The sequence below is a fragment of the Wyeomyia smithii genome, chromosome 1 (assembly GCF_029784165.1).
Source record: "Wyeomyia smithii strain HCP4-BCI-WySm-NY-G18 chromosome 1, ASM2978416v1, whole genome shotgun sequence".
Lineage (NCBI taxonomy): Eukaryota > Metazoa > Arthropoda > Insecta > Diptera > Culicidae > Wyeomyia > Wyeomyia smithii.
In genome coordinates, this window is record NC_073694.1 from 180,207,238 (window position 1) to 180,229,521 (window position 22,284).

The 22,284-nt window shown below is 40.8% G+C and overlaps 2 protein-coding genes across 26 annotated transcripts in view; one reads left to right on the forward strand and one right to left on the reverse strand.

The window, feature by feature from the left end:
• Positions 1 to 22,284, forward strand: part of LOC129718516 (putative thiamine transporter SLC35F3) — a 135,023-nt gene that overhangs the window by 20,420 nt on the left and 92,319 nt on the right. The window lies entirely within an intron of this gene.
• The window catches only part of LOC129718519 (putative uncharacterized protein DDB_G0282129), a 119,353-nt gene that overhangs the window by 4,949 nt on the left and 92,120 nt on the right, over positions 1 to 22,284 (reverse strand). For both annotated transcript variants that reach the window (XM_055669364.1, XM_055669366.1), the window contains exon 2: positions 14,472 to 14,569. In XM_055669364.1, the coding sequence (XP_055525339.1) occupies positions 14,472 to 14,569 (98 nt within the window). The remainder of the gene's footprint in view (positions 1 to 14,471; positions 14,570 to 22,284) is intronic.

The following is a 22,284-nucleotide window of genomic DNA, read 5'->3' on the forward strand; positions in this document are numbered from 1 at the left end:
GCACTCAGATGTTCCCGTATTTTCCCCTCAATGGAACTGAGACTGTCCGTAAAGATGAAATAATGGTCCGTGGGCATTTTTTCGATAATCCCTAGGGTGTACTGAATTGCAGCTAATTCTGCGACGTAAACAGAAGCAGGATTATGGAGCTTATGGGAGACGGTTAAATTGTTATTGAAGATACCGAAGCCAGTGGACCCATCAAGAAGTGATCCGTCAGTGTAGTACATATTGTCGCAGTTGATGTTTCGATATTTATTGGAAAAAATTTTAGGGATCTGCTGCACGCGTAAATGATCCGGGATTCCACGAGTTTCTTCTATCATGGATGTATCGAAAAACACAGTAGAATCAGAAGTATTCGATAAGTCGACACGATTTGGAATATTCGAAGAAGGGTTAATATTTTGGGACATGTGATTGAAATACAATGTCATAAAACGGGTTTGAGAATTAAGTTCGATTAACCTTTCAAAATTTTCAATCACGGGACGGTTCAAGACCTCACATTTGATTAGAATACGAGAAGACTGGCTCCAGAAGCGGTTTTTCAATGGTAGTACTCCAGCTAAAACCTCCAAACTCATCGTATGGGTCGACTGCATGCAACCTAAGGCGATACGCAAACAACGATATTGTATTCGCTCCAGTTTGATCAAATGTGTGTTTGCTGCGGAGCGGAAGCAGAAACACCCGTATTCAATAACAGACAATATCGTTGTTTGGTAAAGCCTTATAAGGTCTCCTGGATGGGCTCCCCACCATTGTCCGGTTATTGTACGAAGAAAATTCACTCTTTGTTGACATTTTTTCATCAGATACCTCACGTGACAACCCCAGGTGCCTTTAGAGTCGAACCAGACACCAAGATATTTGTGTACCAAAACCTGAGAAATCGTTTTACCCATTAATTGTGTTTGAAGCTGAGCAGGTTCATGCTTCCTAGAAAAAACTACTATCTCAGTCTTCTCCGGAGAGAATTCGATACCTAGCTGTTAAGCCCAAGCAGACAAATTGTCCAAGGTATCTTGCAATGGTCCTTGCAAATCGGCAGCTTTGGCTCCTGTAACAGAGATTACACTGTCGTCTGCAAGTTGTCTTATCGTGCATGAATTTGCCAGACATTCGTCGATGTCATTTACATAAAAGTTGTAAAGAAGGGGGCTTAAACATGAGCCCTGGGGAAGACCCATGTAGCTAATGCGAAAAGTTGCCAAATCGCCATGCGTAAAATGCATGTGCTTTTCGGACAACAAATTGTGCAAAAAATTGTTCAAAATTGGAGAAAATCCTTGTCGGTGAAGTTTACCCGAAAGAATGTCAATAGAAACGGAATCAAAAGCCCCCTTAATGTCCAAGAACGCAGACGCCATTTGTTCTTTACGAGCATACGCCAGCTGAATATCTGTTGAAAGCAACGCAAGACAATCATTCGTCCCTTTGGCACGGCGGAAGCCAAATTGAGTTTCTGATAGTAGACCATTTGATTCGACCCAGTGGTCTAAACGACGGAGTATCATTTTTTCCATCAATTTCCGGATACAGGATAGCATTGCAATCGGCCTATAAGAGTTGTGATTAGAAGCTGGTTTCCCTGGTTTTGGATGGCGATCACCTTCACTTGCCTCCAATCCTGCGGTACAATGTTTTGCTCCAGGAACTTATTGAACAAGTTCAACAAGCGCCTCTTGGCATTGCCGGGTAGATTCTTCAACAAGTTGAATTTGATTCTATCTAATCCAGGCGCGTTATTGTTACAGGACAGGAGGGCAACTGAAAATTCTGCCATCGTAAAAGGTGATTCTATCGCGTCGTGGCCCGGAGACGCATCGCGAACAATATTTTGCTCAGGAACAGAGTCCGGACATACTTTCCTGGCAAAATCAAATATCCACTTACTTGAAGACTCCTCGCTTTCGTTGACCGTTACGCGATTCCGCATTCTTCGGGCTGTGTTCCAAAGAGTGCTCATCGATGTCTCCCTCGACGTCTCGTTCACGAACCGACGCCAATATCCACGTTTCTTTGCTTTAGCCAAGCTTTTAAGCTTGGTATCAAGCTCCGAATACCGTAAATAGTCGCCAGGTATACCTCCCGTCTGGTAGGCCTTAAACGCGTCGGATCTTTGCGTGTAGACATCGGAGCACTCTTGGTCCCACCACGGAGTGGGAGGCCGTTCTTTGATCGTTACGCCGGGATATTTCTTCGTTTGGGCTTGCAACGCGGCGTCGAGAATCAAGCCCGCGAGGAGGTTGTATTCTTCAAGTGGTGAATGATGTTGAATCGACTCGACCGCTTTTGAAATCATTTCCTCGTATAACTTCCAATCGACATTTCGTGTGAGGTCATACGGAATGTCAATTGGTCGCATGCGAGTTGACCCGTTAGTAATTGAAATAAGAATAGGCAGATGGTCGCTACCGTGAGGATCGAGGATTACCTTCAATGTGCAATCCAACCGTAGCGACGTCGAACATAAGGATAGATCCAAAGCGCTTGGGCGCGCTGTAGGTTTCGGGATACGTGTCATTTCACCGTTGTTTAAAATAGTCATGTCGAAGTCATCGCAAAGGTTATAGATTAAAGAGGAGCGGTTATCATTGTATGGGGAACCCCAAGCCACGCCATGAGAGTTGAAGTCTCCCAAAATCATACGTGGCGAGGGAAGAAGTTCTATTAAATCAAAGAGCAGCCGTTGCCCAACCTGTGCTCTGGGGGGAATATATATTGAGGCAATACAAAGCTCTTTACCTTGTATTGTCATTTGACATGCGACAACTTCGATGCCTGGAATCGAGGGGAGGTTAATACGATAGAAAGAATAGCACTTTTTAATCCCTAAAAGTACTCCTCCATATGGGGTGTCTCGATCAAGGCGAATAATATTAAAATCATGGAAGTTGAGATCAATATTTAAAGTAAGCCAAGTTTCACAAAGGGAAAATGCATCGCATTTGTTTTTATTTATCAAAACTTTAAACGAATCAATTTTTGGTAAAATACTTCTACAATTCCACTGTAAGACAGAGATAGAATCCTTCATATACGCAGTTGAATTAGGCATCGAAGGATACAATCGCTGCAAGGAGAGGCCATTGGGCAGTCAACTGCTTCAAAAATGATCTAACTGTTGGGAGGAATGCTGTAAGAAAAATTTTAATTGGATCGGGTACATTGAAAGTTTCAAAAATCCAGTCCACAATGTCAGAAAATTTCACTAATCCAGAGTTTGTTTCATCAACTGGGAGTGTAAAAGGAGCAACTGGGGTTTTAGATGTTCCTGGCAGTGCTGGGAACTCCTTCTGGGACTTTAAATTTGCCAGCCCAGGAGGAGTTTGCTTCGGTTTTTCCGCAGCACTGTTTGGTTTGTTTGTAACTTTCATTTCACTTTGAGAAATCTTAGGACCTTTTCTGGGAAGTTTAGGAGAGGAAATATTTTTCCTCTTTCTAGACTCCCCAGGATTGGCGTAAGATGCTCCCGCTGGTGAATCGTCAGAATCGGTTTCATCAGAGGACAACAGATCGAAGGGGTTCGAAGTAACGGGAGAAGTGGTAACGGTCTTCTTCAGCATGTCAGCGTAGGAACGCTTTGAACGCTCTTTGAGAGACCGTTTTATTTTATCCCTGCGCTGCATGTACACCGCACATGTCGAGAGCTCATGCAGATTTTCTCCGCAGTGAATACACTTTTCAGCGTTAACACTGCAAGAATCTTCCGCATGAGACTCCCCACACTTGCCACAACGTGCCTTATTGCAGCAGTAGGCGGCTGTATGGCCTAACTGCTTGCAATTCAGGCAGTTCATGACGCGGGGCACGTAGAGCCTCACAGGGAGACGAACCCGGTGGATCGAGACGTGGCTTGGTAGTGCAGACCCGGCGAACGTAACTCGAAACGAGTCTGACGGAGTGTATACTGTTTTGCCACCGATGATCGATGCTGACCGCAATTGCTTGCAGTCGAGCACCTTTACTTCGGGACACGTTTTGTTCTTAAAGCACCCTTTGGCACTTTGCAGTATACACTCGACGGACAGACTCGAATCGGTTATGACACCGTCGATCTCCACGTCTCGTGCGGGTATGTAAACGCGATACTCGCGTGTGAAGAGCTCAGAGCAAGCTATATCGTTGGCCTCTTTCAGGTTACCGACCACGACACGGAGCTTGTTAGGCCGGACCTTGGAAATTTCGGTCACACCCTTGTACGCCTTCGTCAGGTCTTTAGAAATCTGCAAGAGGTTCAACTTTTTCGATTTCGGTCCTGCCTTTGGCCGAAAATAAACAGTATAGCTGCCCTGGGCTCCGTCTGGGTAAAGCCTGGGGCGAGGGGGGACTGAAGAATGAACAGGGGAGGGGGTAACAGAAGGGTCAGGGTCAGAGGGGTTCGGGGATGGTGGCGCGGGAGGCGAGGGATCTACATCCATCGCGCTAAGTCTAGCGCACTAGCGCTGACAAGAACACGTACCTTTTTATTTCTCCCTTCCAGTAAGGTTGGTTGTCCGATCGCAGCCGTTACAGCCAGCAGCACCAATACAGCAGCACCAAACAGCCACCAGCAGCGAGTCAGGTGTGAGATCACTCCACACAGCGATACAACTCGCTGACACTGATGGCTTCTTCTTTTTCCTCGTTTGTGTCTCGTCCACTGCTGTAGCACAATCCAGCCAGCAGCCAAATCGGCTTACGCACCAGCTGGCAGTCACGATGCGAAACAGTTGCACAAAGGCACGACCTTGAACCCGGATTTATTTCACTCGACCAGGCAAACAATGCCAACACTTGTTCACACGTCTTTTGTTTTATACTCTATCGGACCGATCACCAAACACGTCCAGTACTGATGCGTGTTCGGCACAGAATGATTTCCGCGAACTTCTAAATGCAGGAAAATATTTCATATGACATTTTCGCTTGGCAGTTGTGAGGTATAGACAGGTGAAGCTTACAAAATGCTGCTTTGGAATCGGTGAGTGAGCCATCTTTCACAAGACAATTAAATATAAAAGGTAGTTTACTTTCTACTAAATCGTACTTGATTAAAATCTGTATAAAAGGGAGCTTTCATCTATTGGAGAAAATCGACTGTATTTGGATAAAAGGTATTCATCAATGTTAATGAGAATACTTTTTCTTCTAGAATAGAGTGCTGTAAATAAATAATCAAAATACAGACCCCCGTTCGATTTTGCCAACACGCCAAAATTTTTTCTGTTGTTAAAATCGAACCATGCCAAAAACGGACGGATCTCTTTTCATGACTTTTTTCTACTTTTCAAGTGGCCTATGACGACCTCAACAGAATATATGGCCATTATTGAACCAGTTTTAGTTTCAGAGGTCTCGCTTAATGAATTTAAGCTCAATAATTCGCGAGTAACCGGAACTCAACAGGGACAGATCCGCATGTGGTCTATGATGATCTAGATACTTGATCTGACCACCCGAGTGCTTGGAGACATGTACAGTAGGCTGTCCCAAAAAAACCGATGTTGAAAAGTCAAGGTGCCCAGCCCTAAATTGAAAGATAATGTTATTTATAGCATTTTTGTAGAACATTTCGACTTTCTGAAAAATCGTTTTCCGGTTGCCCAAACGTGATTTATGAAAAAATGACTTTTTCAAGCTACAAAACCACTCTTCTGCACTTTTTCAAATCTGTTCGATTCCTAAATTTTTCCATATATTTTTTTTATTTTTGTGGGGTTGTTTTTGAATATTTTGCATGGTTTGGTTCAGCATTGCATTCGATTATTTGACTCACAGAGCCCATTGAACATCACAAAAAATTGAATTTTCCTTATAATTTTTAGATAAAACCCTTCGAAACACATATAAAACATTTTTTTAATCAAGAACTGAAATTTTTACTGCAAAGCGGAGCTCAAGACGAAAATTTACATGAAAAAAGATCCTTGATATCTTATCGGGAGGCTGAGATATCGACGTTTTTACATGTTATGGAAAACTATGCGTTTTGTCAAAAGCTCTATATCTCCATTGCACAGTGTTTTATTTTGCCGTTTGTGCGTATAATTTCCTAAATAGTGATAAGGATGTTGATTTTAGCCATAAGGTATGTTCGAAGAAGTTTCAGGATATTCAAATATACATCTTTTAATGTAGGAAGATTGGTGATCAATCCACCAATTATTGAGATAAAAAATTTACTTTTTAATCAGAATAAGACAGACGCAAAGTGTCTTCGACAAAGTTTTAGGGTCTTTTAAAACAAGAAACTTCACCGAAGACATCATGTTTCTATCTCTTATATATTACGAGCAACATTGAGTTTTCTATTAGAAGGCACTAAAAATCACAATTTTCGTTCTAACTTTTTTCGCAGATTTTGCCGTATTTTTCAACCTTCTACTAAGTTATCAGTCATCCAAAAATACATTTGTTTTCTGAACATCGTTATTTTTTATCTCTCAAAATAAAACAGTTATTTAACATTTTTGTTAAAATGCGTAGTTTTCCATCACATATAAAAATGCCAATATCTCAGCCCCCCGATAAGATATCTAGTATCTTTTTTCATGTAAATTTTCGTCGTAAATCCCGTTTTGCAAAGGAAATATCAGTTCTTGATCAAAAGTTTTTTTATTTTTGTTTTGAAGGGTTTTATCTAAAAATCATTAGAAAAAATATTTTTTCTGTGATGTTTAATGGGCTCTGTGAGTATAAAAACTGAATGTAATGCAGAAGTGAACCATGAGAAATATTCAAAAACAACCCCACAAAAATAAAAAAATATTTGAAAAAATGTAGGAATTGAACAGATTTGAAAAAAATGTAAAAGAGTGGTAATGTAGCTTGAAAAAGTCCTTTTTTTATAAATCACGTTTGGGCAACCTGAAAACAATTTTTTAGAAAGTCGAAATGTTCTACAAAAATGCTATGAATAACATTATCTTTCAATTTAGCGCTGAGCACCTTGACTTTTTCAACATCGATTTTTTTGGGATACCCTAATGTACAGTTTTTAGTACTGAAAATGAAAATACCTTTCTGTTGGAGGATTAAATTAGTGAAAAAAAAAACAAATAATTTCAAAAATATGATTAAACATAATCGCTCGTGTTGAAAGTAAAACGTGCTCAAATCAAATATAGCCTGTAGTCTAAAAATGAAATATAAAATTATCGTAGTTCTACGTCAACTTTGCGGTCGTGTCTTGGATACCACCCTCCTACTTTTTTGATATTGGGAGATTTTAAATCTCACTCTTCACTATGGGAGTCGCTGTACGACGACAACCGAGCTTCCTCAATTTGAAAACTGATCGACGACTTCAATATGACACTTTTGAGTACTGGGAAAGTGAAACGTGTACCTAATCCTCCACCACGAGAAAGCCCTTTGCTCGACATCACTAGCGTTAGATTGGAAAGTAATCAATCACGGTAGCCATCATCTTCCAATCGTTTTCTCAATTGCTAATGGGTCAACTCCCCGGATCCAATCAATATTTCATACGACCTTACACGTAACATTGATTGGAAGTCTTATGGGACTATTATTGCAGATTTCATCGAGTCTCACGAGGGACTTTCTCCGGAGGAAGAATATGCGTTATCTTCTGGCTTGATCATCGACGCCGCGACTCAAGTTCAGACGAAACCGATACCCGGAGTAACGTTAAGACGGTGTCCTCCCACCAAGTGGTGGTACAAAGAGTGCTTTGAACGGAAATTAATGGAGAAAATGATTCTCTTACGGTTAGATAAATTGGTCGAAACAAACGGTTTACTTAAGATACTGAATTTGGCTTTCGCCGGGGCAGAGAAACGAACGATTGTCTAGCGTTGCTTCAAATATCTTAAATATATATTATATATACTTACGTGAAATTATGAACTCACCTTTTCGACCGCTAGGTGCGCCACTTCTGATTTTGGTCTACACGACATGCGAAAAAGAGTAACTTTTCACAATTATATTACCCTAATGGGTACACTGAAAAAAATGCACATTTTATTGTGAAGTGGACTAGGCCGAATATTTTATAATAGTAAAGTTCGCCTTTGTATGAGCCAATCCTGGGGTGGTGTTCCACGGTTTGTACGTTTGTCGACCTCCGACAATATTTTGAGTTGTAAAATGGCGACTTCCGGTGACTGGAAAATTGCCGAAAATGACCAAATACCACCTAATATGAGTGTTTTTTTAACCAGAATGACGCTCAGAGGCCAGAAATTGTCTCCAAATGCCAGTTTGCAACCCAAGATGGCGACTTCCGGTTTCTGAAAAACAGCTGCGAATGACCGAATATGGGTATTTCCGCGATTGTTATGATGCACTGAAGCCACAAATCGACCTCAGACAACATTTTGAATTGTAAGATGGCGACTTACAGTGATTGGAAAAGAGACGAAAATGATCAAATACCACCTAATATCGATGTTTCTTTAACTGGAATGACGCTCAGGGGCCAGAATTTGTCTCCAAATGCCATTTTAAAATCCAGGGTGGTGACTTCCGGTTTCTGGAAAATAGCCTAAAGGGACCAAATACCACCCAATATGAGAGTTTCTTTAACCAGAATGATGCATAGAAAAGCTATGCAGAGCTAGAAATTGACCTCAGACACCATTTTGAATTGTAAGATGGCAACTTCTGGGAAACAGCCCAATACTACTGCATATGAATATTTCCGTAATCGAAATAATGTATAGAAGCCAAGCATTGACCCTGGACACCATCTTGAATTCGAAGATAACCACTTTCAGTTTCTGGAAAACAACGAAAATAACTGAATACCACCCAATATGAGTGTTTTCGGAATAGAGATGATGTACTAAAGGCAAAAGTCGAGGATGTTGTCATTCCGATAAAACCAATAATTTCAATCGATATAAACAAATCGCAAGAAATCAATGAATTTGGAATGTTGAAAATTATTAAATTAAACACAAAAATAGGCGGGACGAAGTTTGCCGGGTCAGCTAGTAAATACATAAATATGCTGGTTAAAGCAAAGCTGCAAGTGATGAATACGAAGATCAGAACTCGAGAGCAAAAAATTCGGAGGGATAAAAAAAAAACAAAAAATACTTTCAAAACGAAGAAAACTTAACATTAAATAATAGTTTTTGCGTAACAGTTGTTATCACTAATTATGTTTGTTTTGTTGAATATCTCTTATATATAATATAATAAAGCTTTTAAACCAATTACAACATTATATGTATCCATACTTAAATTGTTGAATTGATAGAACATTCAAGTGTTATCTAAGCTAAAAGTTGCACAACACCATATACGACTATTAACAACCATTGTGCGGTTTCTCCTTTTATCTTTTCCACGAGGTAATTGAAACATTCATTTAATTGTACATTTCGTGGCCTGATTATTGAGCTTGAGCTTGACGGCCGCACATTTCGTAGTTGCTTCCCGTGATGGATCTGAGCTAGTGAAGTTACACAGGGAACCACGTCTATAGCAACTTTGGTTGGAATTAGTTTACATTTACACGTCGTGGCCTGATTATTCGGATATTTCTTCTTCGTGCCTCGATAAGCTACATCTATTATATTATCAATATTTAACTCCCGGAATGGCGTTAGTTTTACATACAAACAATATACGCACGAAATCTACAACAAATTTTTTTCTGTGAAAGTATGAAATTGAGTCAACTAAATCTAAAATTGAGTAAATTCAGTTTCGTGTGTGAGAATGTCACCCGCTCACTGAAATTCAACAACAATGCACAGTGGTACAGTAAGGCAATGTAGGCGGACATGAGTTTTCGAAGCGATTTTGTGGTTTTAGAGTAAAATTTTTTTCTAAGAACTTGTTTCTTATATTTAGTCTATTTTTTAAGTGCAAATGAAAATGAGGGTGGTCCTGAAATCGACTAAATAAAAAAACTAACTTTTTCATTTGCAGAAATAAATGTATACATTCATCGGCACAGTTGTAGATCAAAAAATTTTAAGCAACTTTCGGTATTTCTTCACAATATTTATACAATATTTGTTCTTTCAAATGATACCAAAAAATATTATTTATTTTTAAAATAGAAATAGTGAAAACTCTTCATCTGTACAATATATCGACAATGTTTTTTCGTCAAAATTGGCGTATTTTTGATTAAAGTTACCGAAGAAAACTTTGTTTTTAAATTTGAATTGAAAAAATAGAGCGAAAAGACTGTTTTTGGAAACCACATTTAATGTCTACAAAAAAGTTTTTTCACAAACTTACTTAGAATTAGTTGATCTACAAGTTTGCCAAAGAATGTTTACAATTATTTATGCAAATAAAAACAAGTTAGTTTGTTTTTATTTCGTTGATTTTAGGACCACCCTAATTTTCATTTGCACATAAATAGAGGACTATGTATAAAAAACAACTTTTTACAAAAACTATGGCTTTAAACCGCAAACCAAAATCGCAACGAAAAGCTCATGTCCGCCTAAAATGCCTTACTGTACCACTGTGCAACGAGTTCAGTTACCTTTTTCACCACAAGAGGGGGTGTTCCCTGCCTGTCTTCACGAAAATATATGGGAAATTCGAGAGTGAACTATATTGTTATTTTAAGATATTTGGTTGCTTGCTACTGAAATTCAACTAGCCTTTCCCTTGTCGAGCCCTTTGGCTTTCGAACTCAATGCAAGAGCATTCGAGCAGCTTTCATATGACTGATAAAGTGCTTGATAATGGAACGAATGCTTCTCAATTGAATGCAACGGTTGATAGCGTCATTATCGTTTGACGATTGTCAACTAAAAAGGACTTTGTCAGGCTCAGATTTTACCTACATGTTTTCAACCAAAGCAGTTATATTCTTTCAAAATAAAAAGCACAGAAAGCATCCTTCCACTTATGAAAACACTATGTATTTTAAACCTATGTTATCTATACATATAAAAATGAAGTTCCGACTGTCTGTATGTCTGTATGTCTCTCTGATCTATATAGACTTGGAAATGACTGATCGGTTCAGCGGCGTGAAAATTTGTGTGTAGACGTTTTTTAGGCCGGAGAAGGTTCTTATGATAGTTTAAGACCCCTCCCTCCTCGGGAAGGGAGGGCTCCCATACAAACGAAACTCGAATTTCTGCATCACTCGAGAACTAAACAAGTAAATGGAACCAAATTTGACATGCGACTGTTTTTGAGGACAAGATATGTTTCCATGATGATATGACACCCCTTCCTACTCTGGAAGAAGAGGGGAGAGTCTATACAAATTTCTGCATAACTCAAGAATTATTTAAGCAAATGGAACCAAATATGGCATGTGGAGGTTTTTGGGAGAAAAAAATAGTTCTAGTGGAGTTCTAAATCCCTCCCTATTCTGGAAGGGAGGACTTTCATACAAATGAAGCACTAAATTCTACATAACTCAAAATGTACTCAAGTTACTTGATCTAAATTTGAAAAGTGAGAACTTTAGAGTACAAGATACGTTTCAATGATGGTTTGTCCCCCCTTCCGACTCGGGAGCGGAGGTGATCCCACAAAAATGAAATACATATTTGAACCGGTTTTTTTTTCGGGATATAGCTTAAAATTGTCACTACCCTCCACGTAGGGTAGCTTCCCGACAAACTTCAGCAGCACGAGACCTGGACTTAGTCACAAGGCCGGCGCGCTACTTGGCAAACTGGAGGGATTTCGCGATACTAAATTTCACTGAAACGCTCAACTTCTTTAAAAAGTGTTTTATTGAACGGTGTGGTGTGTGCTTCGACGGGTGTCACGACAGGTACGTACCGCTACTTCTCTCGACTCTCCTGGCTCGATGTGCGGCGTCCCGCGTCGAACGATGATTTTCCGCCGGTCAGCGACAGGGCGGCTGCAACTGCGTGGGTGGTGTGTAGGCGACCTGGAAAGGCGTTCCAGGCAAGGGTCTTCTCAGGCGCTTCCTTCGGTGGCGTGGATCGGTTGGCGACGGACGATACCGACTTCTGCCGAACCGAGAAGGGAATCCTCTCCTTTACGGTTAGGGCCGTTGCCCGAGAGCTCGTTGGTCTTTTACGGTTAGACGTAGACAACTTAATGCTGCCTAGGCCGAAGCGGGTGCCGAGTGCTATCGCGATCGCCAATCGCGAATTTATTAAATGCAACAAAAAGGTCCTGAATAATTCTTATGATTGTCCTCTTTTACTCCCCGGTTTCTCCGGTTCAACAATCATTTACCACCAATTACCTCTTTTTTTTTTAAAACTCGCACCTCTTTATCACTCGCTCGCCTGAATTCAAAATCGCTGTTGGCGCGTACTCGATAGCCGCCAATGTTCGTAGTTCAAATTTGGTATGGCGGCTAGTCGACTCATTTCGCCCCGTATGCGACAGCCCATCGATTTTGTGTAAGAGTTGAACTGTGGAAGCTTAGTACGTTACATGAAAAATAGGTGAGCGTTTACTAGGTACACGCAAAACTTTTCCTTATTACTTTAAAAGCAATAGCGCAAAATTACCTTTTAGGTAACAAATCCATTACTTAAAAAGCAATAAAATTCTTCCCCAGTTAAGTAACAACACATACTGTCATATATTTAGCACGTGTTATGAGAGTACGACTATCTAATAATGGTCGTTTCAACCACATGCAACGTTTTTTCTGTCGAAAAATGCTCCCTTTCCACCTCAAGTCAAAAAAAATCACACACCGTCGCATAAGTTGCACATGTTACAAGTTTTTTCAATCTCCAATTCATCCGGTGGGCGTGTATTAGTTCGCTCGTTGTATGCATACGGAGTAGCGAAAAAATGTGACAAGAGCTGCCAAGCAACATTTTCCCCGTCATAGAGTATGCAAACGTTGATGATTTCAAAGACTTGAAATGCGCCTTAAAATGACATCACGATCTGTAAACTGCGTTAGAGGTAAATAAAAACATTCGCTTTCTTGCAAGCTATTTACAGCTCATAATCATTGGTTCATGGAAACTCATTTGGACCTGTTTGAATATACAAAACTCGTGCCCTTCCAGAACAATATTCGCAACTTCGGCAACTCTGGTCAGACAGTATTACATATTTTCATTTCAAGTAAACACTGGGGGACGAAACGAAATTGTTCCTAATTGGACATTTGAGGTTGACGGTTGAGATTCTGATTATGTGTGGATGAAGGGAGACAAAAATGAACCAGATCGTTGCATCAATACAAATGCAGCGAGTGAAGTCTTGCCAACACATGCATTGCGGTGCTTGGCTGTATGTTTTCCTGCAGAAACACATACAAGCGTGTGGCCGTCATAATTTTTATTACTTTTTGTTTGTTACTTTTTGTGTATAATGCGCAGTCATAAGACACAAAAAGTAACAAAAAATTGCCCAAAAGTAATAAAATATTCCCCGTTTGCGTTGGGTGTACATTTCATACAATTAAAAAAACATTTGATTTTACTGTAACGATCGGTTATAAAATGATCGGGATGATGTACGGAAGCCAAAAATCGACCCCGGATGCCTTTTTATGATTCTGGTTTACTGGAAAACAGACCAAAATGGCCGACTGGGTATTTCCGAAACCTGAATGATACACAGAGATCATGAATTGACTCCACATGTCATTTTGAAATCAAAGAAGACGACTTCCGGTTTCTGGGGAACAGCCTCAAATTACCACTACCATTCAGTATCTGTATTTCCGGAATTAGAGTGATACCTAGAGGCCAAAAATCGGCTCCACATTTCATTTTGAAATCTAAGGTGGTGACAGCCGCTCTCTGGAAAACAGCACAAAACAAGCGAATACTACCAAATACGGATATTTCCGTAATAGGGATGTTGCACAGAAACCAAAAATTAACCCCAGATGCCACTTTGAATCTTTTCAGGGCACCCATATTATTTTCAGAGAAACAACCAGAAATCTTTTTATTAAATAGTCTTTTGAGGTCGCATTCCCTTTTTGAATAAATAATGCAATTGCCAGGGATATGTGATTATTTGAGCTATTTGATTTCGTTTTATCTTTTGAGTTTGAACGTATCCAATATCCAATTTGGCATGCATTTACAGACTATAAACTACCGCAAGGTCAATCTTTGGAAGTATGTATAATCAATTTTAATATTTTAAATTAATTAAATAAAAAATGAAAATGGGAGGGACAAAATTTGCCGGGTCAGCTAATACTTTCATAAACATTCGGTTTGGATTTGATCGTCATTTGGATTTTGATTAGTTATCCATAAAGCATTAGCATCCATTCCTGAACGATTTTCATCATACAAGCAATGTTAGAGGAAGCTTATACATATAAATCGCAATGTTACAGAATGAAAACTGATCTGGTATATTAAATTAATAAGTGATGTTGAATATAAAATTTTTATTGAGCCGGTGGAACGAAAACCGAAACACGTTAGCATTGTTGTTAAGCAATACAAAAACAAGTGGCAGAAAATCCGAGGTTTTCATGTGCAACTTTTCATTGATTATCTTGAGTCACATATAAAAAAGAAAAAAAAGCGTATTAAGGTGTGGTGTGTACTTACTGATAATCGTATTCATGACCGTCAGCGGTTTTGATATAGTCTACACGGTGCTCCGTAACGCCATAGGATTTGACAAACTTTGCCAGGCAAAATATGTTCTGAAAGGTAGAGAAAACGTTGAAAAAAGTTTGTCATTTCAAGGCACATTTACAAGCAATCCATATAGCAATCTATCCTTGGGAATGTTAATAACTTCGAGAGTTATAAATCCCCAGAAATCAACCAAGCAAATAATCCAATTTGTTTATTGCTTTTTGATCTGAAACAAAAAATCCACTGAGTTGATGGATATAAATCTGCCAATTAGCTAAGCCGCGTTTCGTTGGCGTTTTCTAATCTGCCTAATGTTCGCTTCTTTCCCGAGACCCTCCCCTTCTGAGGCTCTAAACCAAGTCTAGCTACCGCAACGCGCCCATTGCAGAGAGGAAAAAAAAACACCACGAATAGACACATAAATCAGTGTCAAGAGCAGCCAGCTGCATATGCTGACTGAGTTGTTCACCGCCGCGGCGGTTTGGAGGTTAAAAAACTGAACTCGATCCAAGCTTTGCCTAGGTCAGTATTCAAAAACGTGCGAAAGAATTGCCAGGAGCCGGTATACTCAGGAAGATTTTTTTTTCGGTCGCCGTATTGTAGCACCAAAAGTCCAATGATACCTTCTCGTGACTGACAAGCAAACTCTTTATCTGACAATCTCACTTTTTGACACATGAGTTAGCTATTACTATCGTCACAGCATCAACTACGATTTTTAATGTAGACAGTCAGCTATTAAATACTTATATCTCAGTAATTTCTGATCGGATTCGCGAGTTTTCAGCATCGGCCCATCAGAAAATCTTTTACGGTGTTATTTCTGGGAACAATTTTGACATGATTGAAGGATGTTTGTTTCAACTTTCCAAACGGCTGGTGGAATGTTTATTCAGGACCATTTTGTGCCTACCGCAGCATGAACCGCGCCCAAATGGCAGATTTCACCTAGTCAGGAGGCGTTTCGCTTGACGGCTCCAGTGCCAATTTTCCACTCCAGCTGCCAAATGTTTTCTGACCACGCACCAACAGGTGACGGACTAGACCGAAACTAGCGGTAACTCGTTCATGTGCTGACAGAAAATTAGATGGTAACAGCTTTTGCTGGGCATAATTTACGGAAAAAAATTGTTGTTGTTGCATAAAATTGTGTTAGGTTAAAATAGTATCCCATCCTCTGCATGCTTCGAGCTGCTAGTTATGAGTAAACTTATTATAATTACACATTTTCCGGTCTTATAATTGGTTCAACTACAATGATTTTATTTTTTTTAATATATTCGAATTACAAATTCTAGACTAGCCCTGCTGACCACTTGAACTGAGTCTTGTCAAAGTATTAGTTTTCGCTTTTTAACAGCTTGTCAAGTTTGCAGTTCTATTTGGCCAGATAGCTAATGAACGACAATGGAGACAATCTTATTCAGATGCGGTGTTTCCTAGAACTTCAAATACCTTTAACCTTCACGAGTTGATTGATTCTACGGTTTGACCAGCTGATGTATGCGAGCAACAGACGACACAAAAAGCTAGATTTGTGTGGGAAAATTTGCCTTGAAAATTAGAAGCAATCGGCTACTGCAAATGCAGTAGCGAAAACAAAACATTTCACTAGGAAACCACCGAGCAGCACAAGACAAAGTGATAATTGAACCCGCACATCGGTCAATCATTCAATCAAGCTTCATAACGACCCTTCACAAACAACAAACCGATTCACAGTGCGGTGCTCTGCACTTATGAAGATTTTTTTTTTCTGATGATCACAGCAATCCGCGCATTGTTATTATTCCACCATCCGTGACAGATGCCGACTCGTTCGTGTCAAAATTTGTTGTTTTTGCACTGAATCCGAGAAACCCACATAAAAAAGTCAAAAGCGTCAAAGCGTCTGCTGTTATTGATTCTTGTTGGAGACGACAACAATTGAAAACGCGAATTAGCCGTATTTCGGCATTGTTCTACAATTAGTTTTCTGTGACATCCAGCAAAAGTTTTCCGTACAGTGAGTGTTTATTCGAACGGGTTTTGAAATGAATTGTGGTGGATTATTGGTGGACTTTTCGGACTACCCCAAAACACTTTTTCTGTCCCGAAAGAAACAGATTGTAGTTTTGGAATACACCAACACATTCAAACGACTGTGTCAAAATTCTTATGAGAAAGCGGAAACCATTCTCCTTATAGGTATGTGTCAAAGTGTCAGAGAAATTTTATTTCAATCCGTTTGCTAGATGAAAGCAATTTTAAAAGTTTTCGGATTTGCTTCTTCCGAATCAGATGATGATTTTTTGATATGTTTAATGCTAACTGTAAAAATTACGCCATTTCTCGCGTTAAAGGATTCATCACGAAAGAAATCGATAAATTTTCCTAAAGTTTCCTCGCTTCTCATAAAAGTTGTGTAAGAAATTTTTTCTCAAATGAGTTCGTACTTGGACCGGAACAATCGGCTAGGACCTAGGCAACGAAAACGGACTAACGATTGGATTCTCGGAAGTACCCGCGTGCTTTCCGAGGAATTGAAGACCCGCAAGTCCAACATCGTAGCGCTGTAGGAGGCATGCTGGAAGGGGACGATGGTGCGTACGTACAGGGATGGGAGCAGCTTTTATAGTGATGGGAGAGATGCAGAAGCGGGTGATCGGGTGGTGGCCAATCAGCCCTAGAATGTGTCAAGATCATCATCGGGGATTACAACGCTCAGGTTGGCCAGGAGGAGGAGTACAGACCGGTGATTGGACGATTCAGTGCACATCAGCTGACGAATGGAAATGGCCTCAGACTAATCGACTTTGCCACCTCCAAGAACATGGCTATACGTAGCACCTTCTTCCAGCATATCCTCTATCATAGACTCACCTGGAGATCACCGAAAAGAACAGAAACACAAATCAACCACGTTTTGATAGATGGTCGGCACTTCTTGGACATTATCGATGTCAGATCACATCGAGGCGCTAACATCGATTTGGATCACTACCTAGTGATGATTAAGATACGCCAAAAACTATCCGTTGTGAATAACATACGGTACCGTCGCCTGCCACGGTATAATGTCGCGCGACTGAAGCAACACGACATCGCAACACAGTACGCGTCATCGCTCGAAGCTGCACTGCCAGAAGAGGGAGAGCTTGAAGAAGCCCCTCTAGAGGATCGCTGGGATACCGTGAAAACAGCTATCAGCAGTGCTGCGGAGGAAGTCCTGGGACACGTGCAACCGAATCGACGTAACGAGTGGTTTGACGAAGAATGTCGGCAGATTTTGGACGAGAAGAACGCAGCGCGGGCAACAATGCTGCGTAGAGCCACCCGTCAAAATGTGGAGCGATATAGACTGAAACGGAGGCAGCAAGTCCAACTCTTCAAGGAAAAAAAGCGTCGCCAGGGAGAGGAGGAATGTGAAGAACTCGAGCAGCTGCACCGCACACATGAAACACGAAAGTTCTACCAAAAACTCAACGCATCCCGCAGAGGCTTTGTCCCACGAGCCGAAATGTGTAGGGATAAGACTGGAGGCATTTTGACGGATGATCGTGAGGTGATCGAAAGGTGGAAGGAGCACTACGATGAACACCTGAATGGCGTGCAAGCAGGAGACCACAACAGGAGCGGAGAAGACGTGCTCGGTGCAACGAACGACGAAGATGTGCCACCCCCAACAATAAGCGAAGTTAAGGATGCGATCCGGCAGCTCAAGAACAACAAAGCGGCCGGAAAAGACGGCATCGGAGCTGAGCTTATTAAGATGGGCCCCGACAAACTGGCTAGCTCGCTGCATCGGCTGATCGTCGAGATCTGGGAAACAGAACAGCTACCGGAGGAATGGAAAGAAGGGGTTTTTTTCTGCAAGAACTATCGAGCGATCACAGTCCTGAATGCCGCCTACAAAGTGTTTTCCCTGGTCATCTTCCAACGCCTGTCACCATTAGCGAGCAGGTTTGTAGGAAGCTACCAGGCCGGCTTCATGGAAGGACGGTCTACGACTGACCAAATCTTTACACTGTGGCAGATCCTCCAAAAGTGCCGTGAGTTTAGAGTCCCCACACACCATCTTTTCGTCGATTTTAAAGCCGCATACGATACAATAAACCGACAAGAGCTATCGAAAATTCTCGATGAAAACGGCTTCCCGGGGAAGCTGACAAGACTGATTAAGGCTACGATGGAGGATGTGAAGTGTTGTGTGAGATTTTCGGGTGGAACGTCGGACCCATTCGAGTCTCACAGGGGGCTCCGACGAGATGAAGGTCTCTCCTGCTTATTGTTTGACGTCGCGCTAGAGGGTGTTATGAGACGAGCGGGGTTTGACATGCGGGGCACGATTTTCAACAGATCAGGTCAATTTATTTGCTTTGCGGATGACGTAGATATTGTCGGCAGAAAATTTGAGACGGTGGCAGACCAGTATACCCGACTGAAACGTGAAGCAGATAGGATCGGACTGAAGATTAATACGTCAAAAACTAAGTATATGCTTGCAGGTGGGTCCGAGCAGGACAGGGCACGCCTAGGCAATACGGTAACAATCGACGGGGATGAGTTCGAGGTGGTCGACGAGTTTGTGTACCTCGGCTCTCTGGTAACTGAGAATAACGATACCAGCCGGGAGATAAGGAGACGTATTATCAGTGGAAGTCGTGCCTACTATGGGCTCCATAAAAAACTACGGTCGCATAATCTGAGTCTTCGCACCAAGTGTATCCTGTACAAAACGCTAATAAGACCGGTCGTTCTCTACGGGCATGAGACGTGGACAATGCTCGAGGAGGACTTGCGAGCACTCGGAGTTTTTGAACGTCGGGTGCTAAGAACCATCTTTGGCGGTGTTCAGGAGAACGGAGTGTGGAGGCGTAGGATGAACCACGAGCTTGCGCGTCTCTACGGTGAACCCAGTATTCAGAAAGTGGCTAAAGCTGGAAGGATACGCTGGGCAGGGCATGTAGCTAGAATGCCGGATAGCTACCCTGCAAAATTGGTGTTCGCTTCAAATCCGGCGGGAACGAGAAGGCGAGGGGCGCAACGGGCGAGATGGAGCACGATTTACAAAGTACCGGGTGCCCACGGAACTGGACGCAGGCAGCCATGGACCGAGTGAATTGGCGGAACCACGTTATGCAAGCCATGTCTTAAGACGTACGGCCATCTAAGTAAGGGGCCATCCACATACCACGTGGACAGATTTTTAACGATTTTGACCCCCCCTCCCCCTCCGTGGACAACTGCCCATATAAATTCTAAAAAAAAAGTGTATGGACCGTGGACATTACTACATTACTACATTACATTAACCCCCCCAAAACTGTCCACGTGGTATGTGGATTGCCCCTAAGTAAGTAAGAGTTCGTACATATTGCTACGAAGTTAGTCGATCGGTTCCATAATGTTGTATTTAATCGCCGCTGATTTACATGTCAGATTCAAAAAAAGAAATTCTCTTTCTTAATATGAGATATGCATCCTAAACCAAAAATTACTCAAGAACCACTTCAGCGGAAATCTTTGTCTTTCAGGGCATTTGGTGGGCATAGACTAGTTCTCAAGCTTTTCCACAAACCGGTACTGCATTCTGGAATACTTTGAGGACTTACATAATTCACTTTTATAAAAAAAATTGCCCATTATATACACATTCAATCATTTCAAAATTTTATCGGCGGAATAAGAAAAAAACCAAAATAGCAATATTCGGGAGTTGGTCACGAACTTCGTCACAAAAATATTCATGAATGTGTTGATGAAAATATGTCTCGCGGTGACAATTTAAAAAAAACCCGTTTCTGGTTTCTCCCATAAATATCATCAAGTTGAAAATATGTAAATGTAGAAAATTATAAACAAACCACTTTGTGGCAATTACTAAAAGTTTGTATAAGGCTCTAAACCCCGCCTTTTCGACGCTTTTTCAGCATTCCTGACCATTTATAGAACAAATTCTTCATACGAATATGAATCTTCTCCTAAAGGTCACCAACATGTCATTTGTGCGGACTGGGACGAGGTAGGATAAGATCAGAATTCGCGGATGCGATCAAATATTTCCTAGTTTCGCACGCGAAGAACTAATTTTAAACTGTATAGTGATTCGATTAATACAACAGTCTCTCGACCAATAGATTTCTCTCACTGGCACTGGGACTCATTTTGTGAGAGATACCCATAAGTCGTAAAAAATAGTATACTTCGTCGATTTGAATATTCATCAATCATCGATTTGAATATTGAATTCAAGACTGGTGCAAGTCCAACATCCCCCCTGCCCACGAAAGCATACAAGTTTGGACGAGTTGAAGAAGTCTCCGCTCAATTCGCTGGAAGAAAACTCTAGGGGTAAGACACTATTGATATATTGTGAAATATTTCCAATATCCAATATTAAGAAGTATTTACCGTTCCATTTTCTGGCACCCCTCTGTCTATATCATAGCTCATTTCCGTTACATCAAGCGTTACATTATCGTTGGAGGATGTCGATTGACAGATAAACGATAAATATCAAAATATATCAACCAATATCGTGTAATATTATCGAAATATTTTTCATAAAAATAAAGTCGTCTAGCCCCTGGAGAAAACTCCTCGAATCGACATTCGGTCAGCGTCTCCAAGCTGTCATCAGAGCTAAAAGTGTTTCCCTAGAATGAGTTGTTACATGATTAACAGTTCTGTGTTTCTTGTTGAATAATTATGGCGCACCCTGTATGTTATAATGAATAACACGATAAAGCTTTTTCCAATTTGGATAATTACTACAATTTTGAGCGCAAAGTGTACGGACATGAAACAATTATTTTTGAATACCCGGTTATTGCGAGACAAACTTGAAAACCCTACTATAATACCGTGAAGGTAACAAATCGTGCTCGGAAATGTTCGAGTTGATATATTTTGATAGCAACTACTGGACATTATCAGATTAGCGCGCCATATCGTTGTTTGCACTGGCTACTATTTGAATTAGAATACTTTTGGACTACCCAGTCAACCACAAATTGTATATCAATGTGTGAAAATTATCGCAAATATATCTTAACGAAGTCGAAATCGTATACAACGCTTATTATCATGCGCAGAAACTCAGTTTTAATTGCATATCATGGTGCAGTCTAACCGATTTACGATTGAGGGCTTGGAATTGTAAGAAAGTGTCGAACAAATCTCTTTCAATCGGAAATTATCTTATATAAATACGTATATCGATGAATTGCATACCACTATTCCTCAGTACGTATATCGCCTCCAAAATAGTACGCATATGCTGTTTTTGTGCATCAAATGCGAGTTTGTATGATATATAGGAGTGCGGATATTGGAATTGAAACATTATATTATACGTATGAAAATGTTGACTGAGTAGATCGGAGACAGGGAAAGTCAGGAAAAGGGACAGGGAATTCTGTAGCCAGGAACCTACCGATAAGCAACAGACCTATCACACTACTATCAGCGGCATTACGGGCTGATCCATCAACTTGTCCAGTCCAGGTTGCCCGTTGGTTAAAATAGTAAGGAGCTACCTGAGCAACCGCTGTATTCGAGTCCAGCTGTGGAACTAATTCCTAATAACAAGACATTCTTGATTCAACTTAACACCACTTTTAACTTTCTTAAAAATCCATGCAATGATGAACAATGCTGCAACCGGTATATCCAGAAAATACACCTTTTTCATAGGAAAAGACAGCATTCTTCATTTAGTCTTCTTTGGTGGATAACTTGGTGAACGGTTTCACTAGAGAGGAGAAAAAAACGCTTAGTCATTCAACGCAACAACATA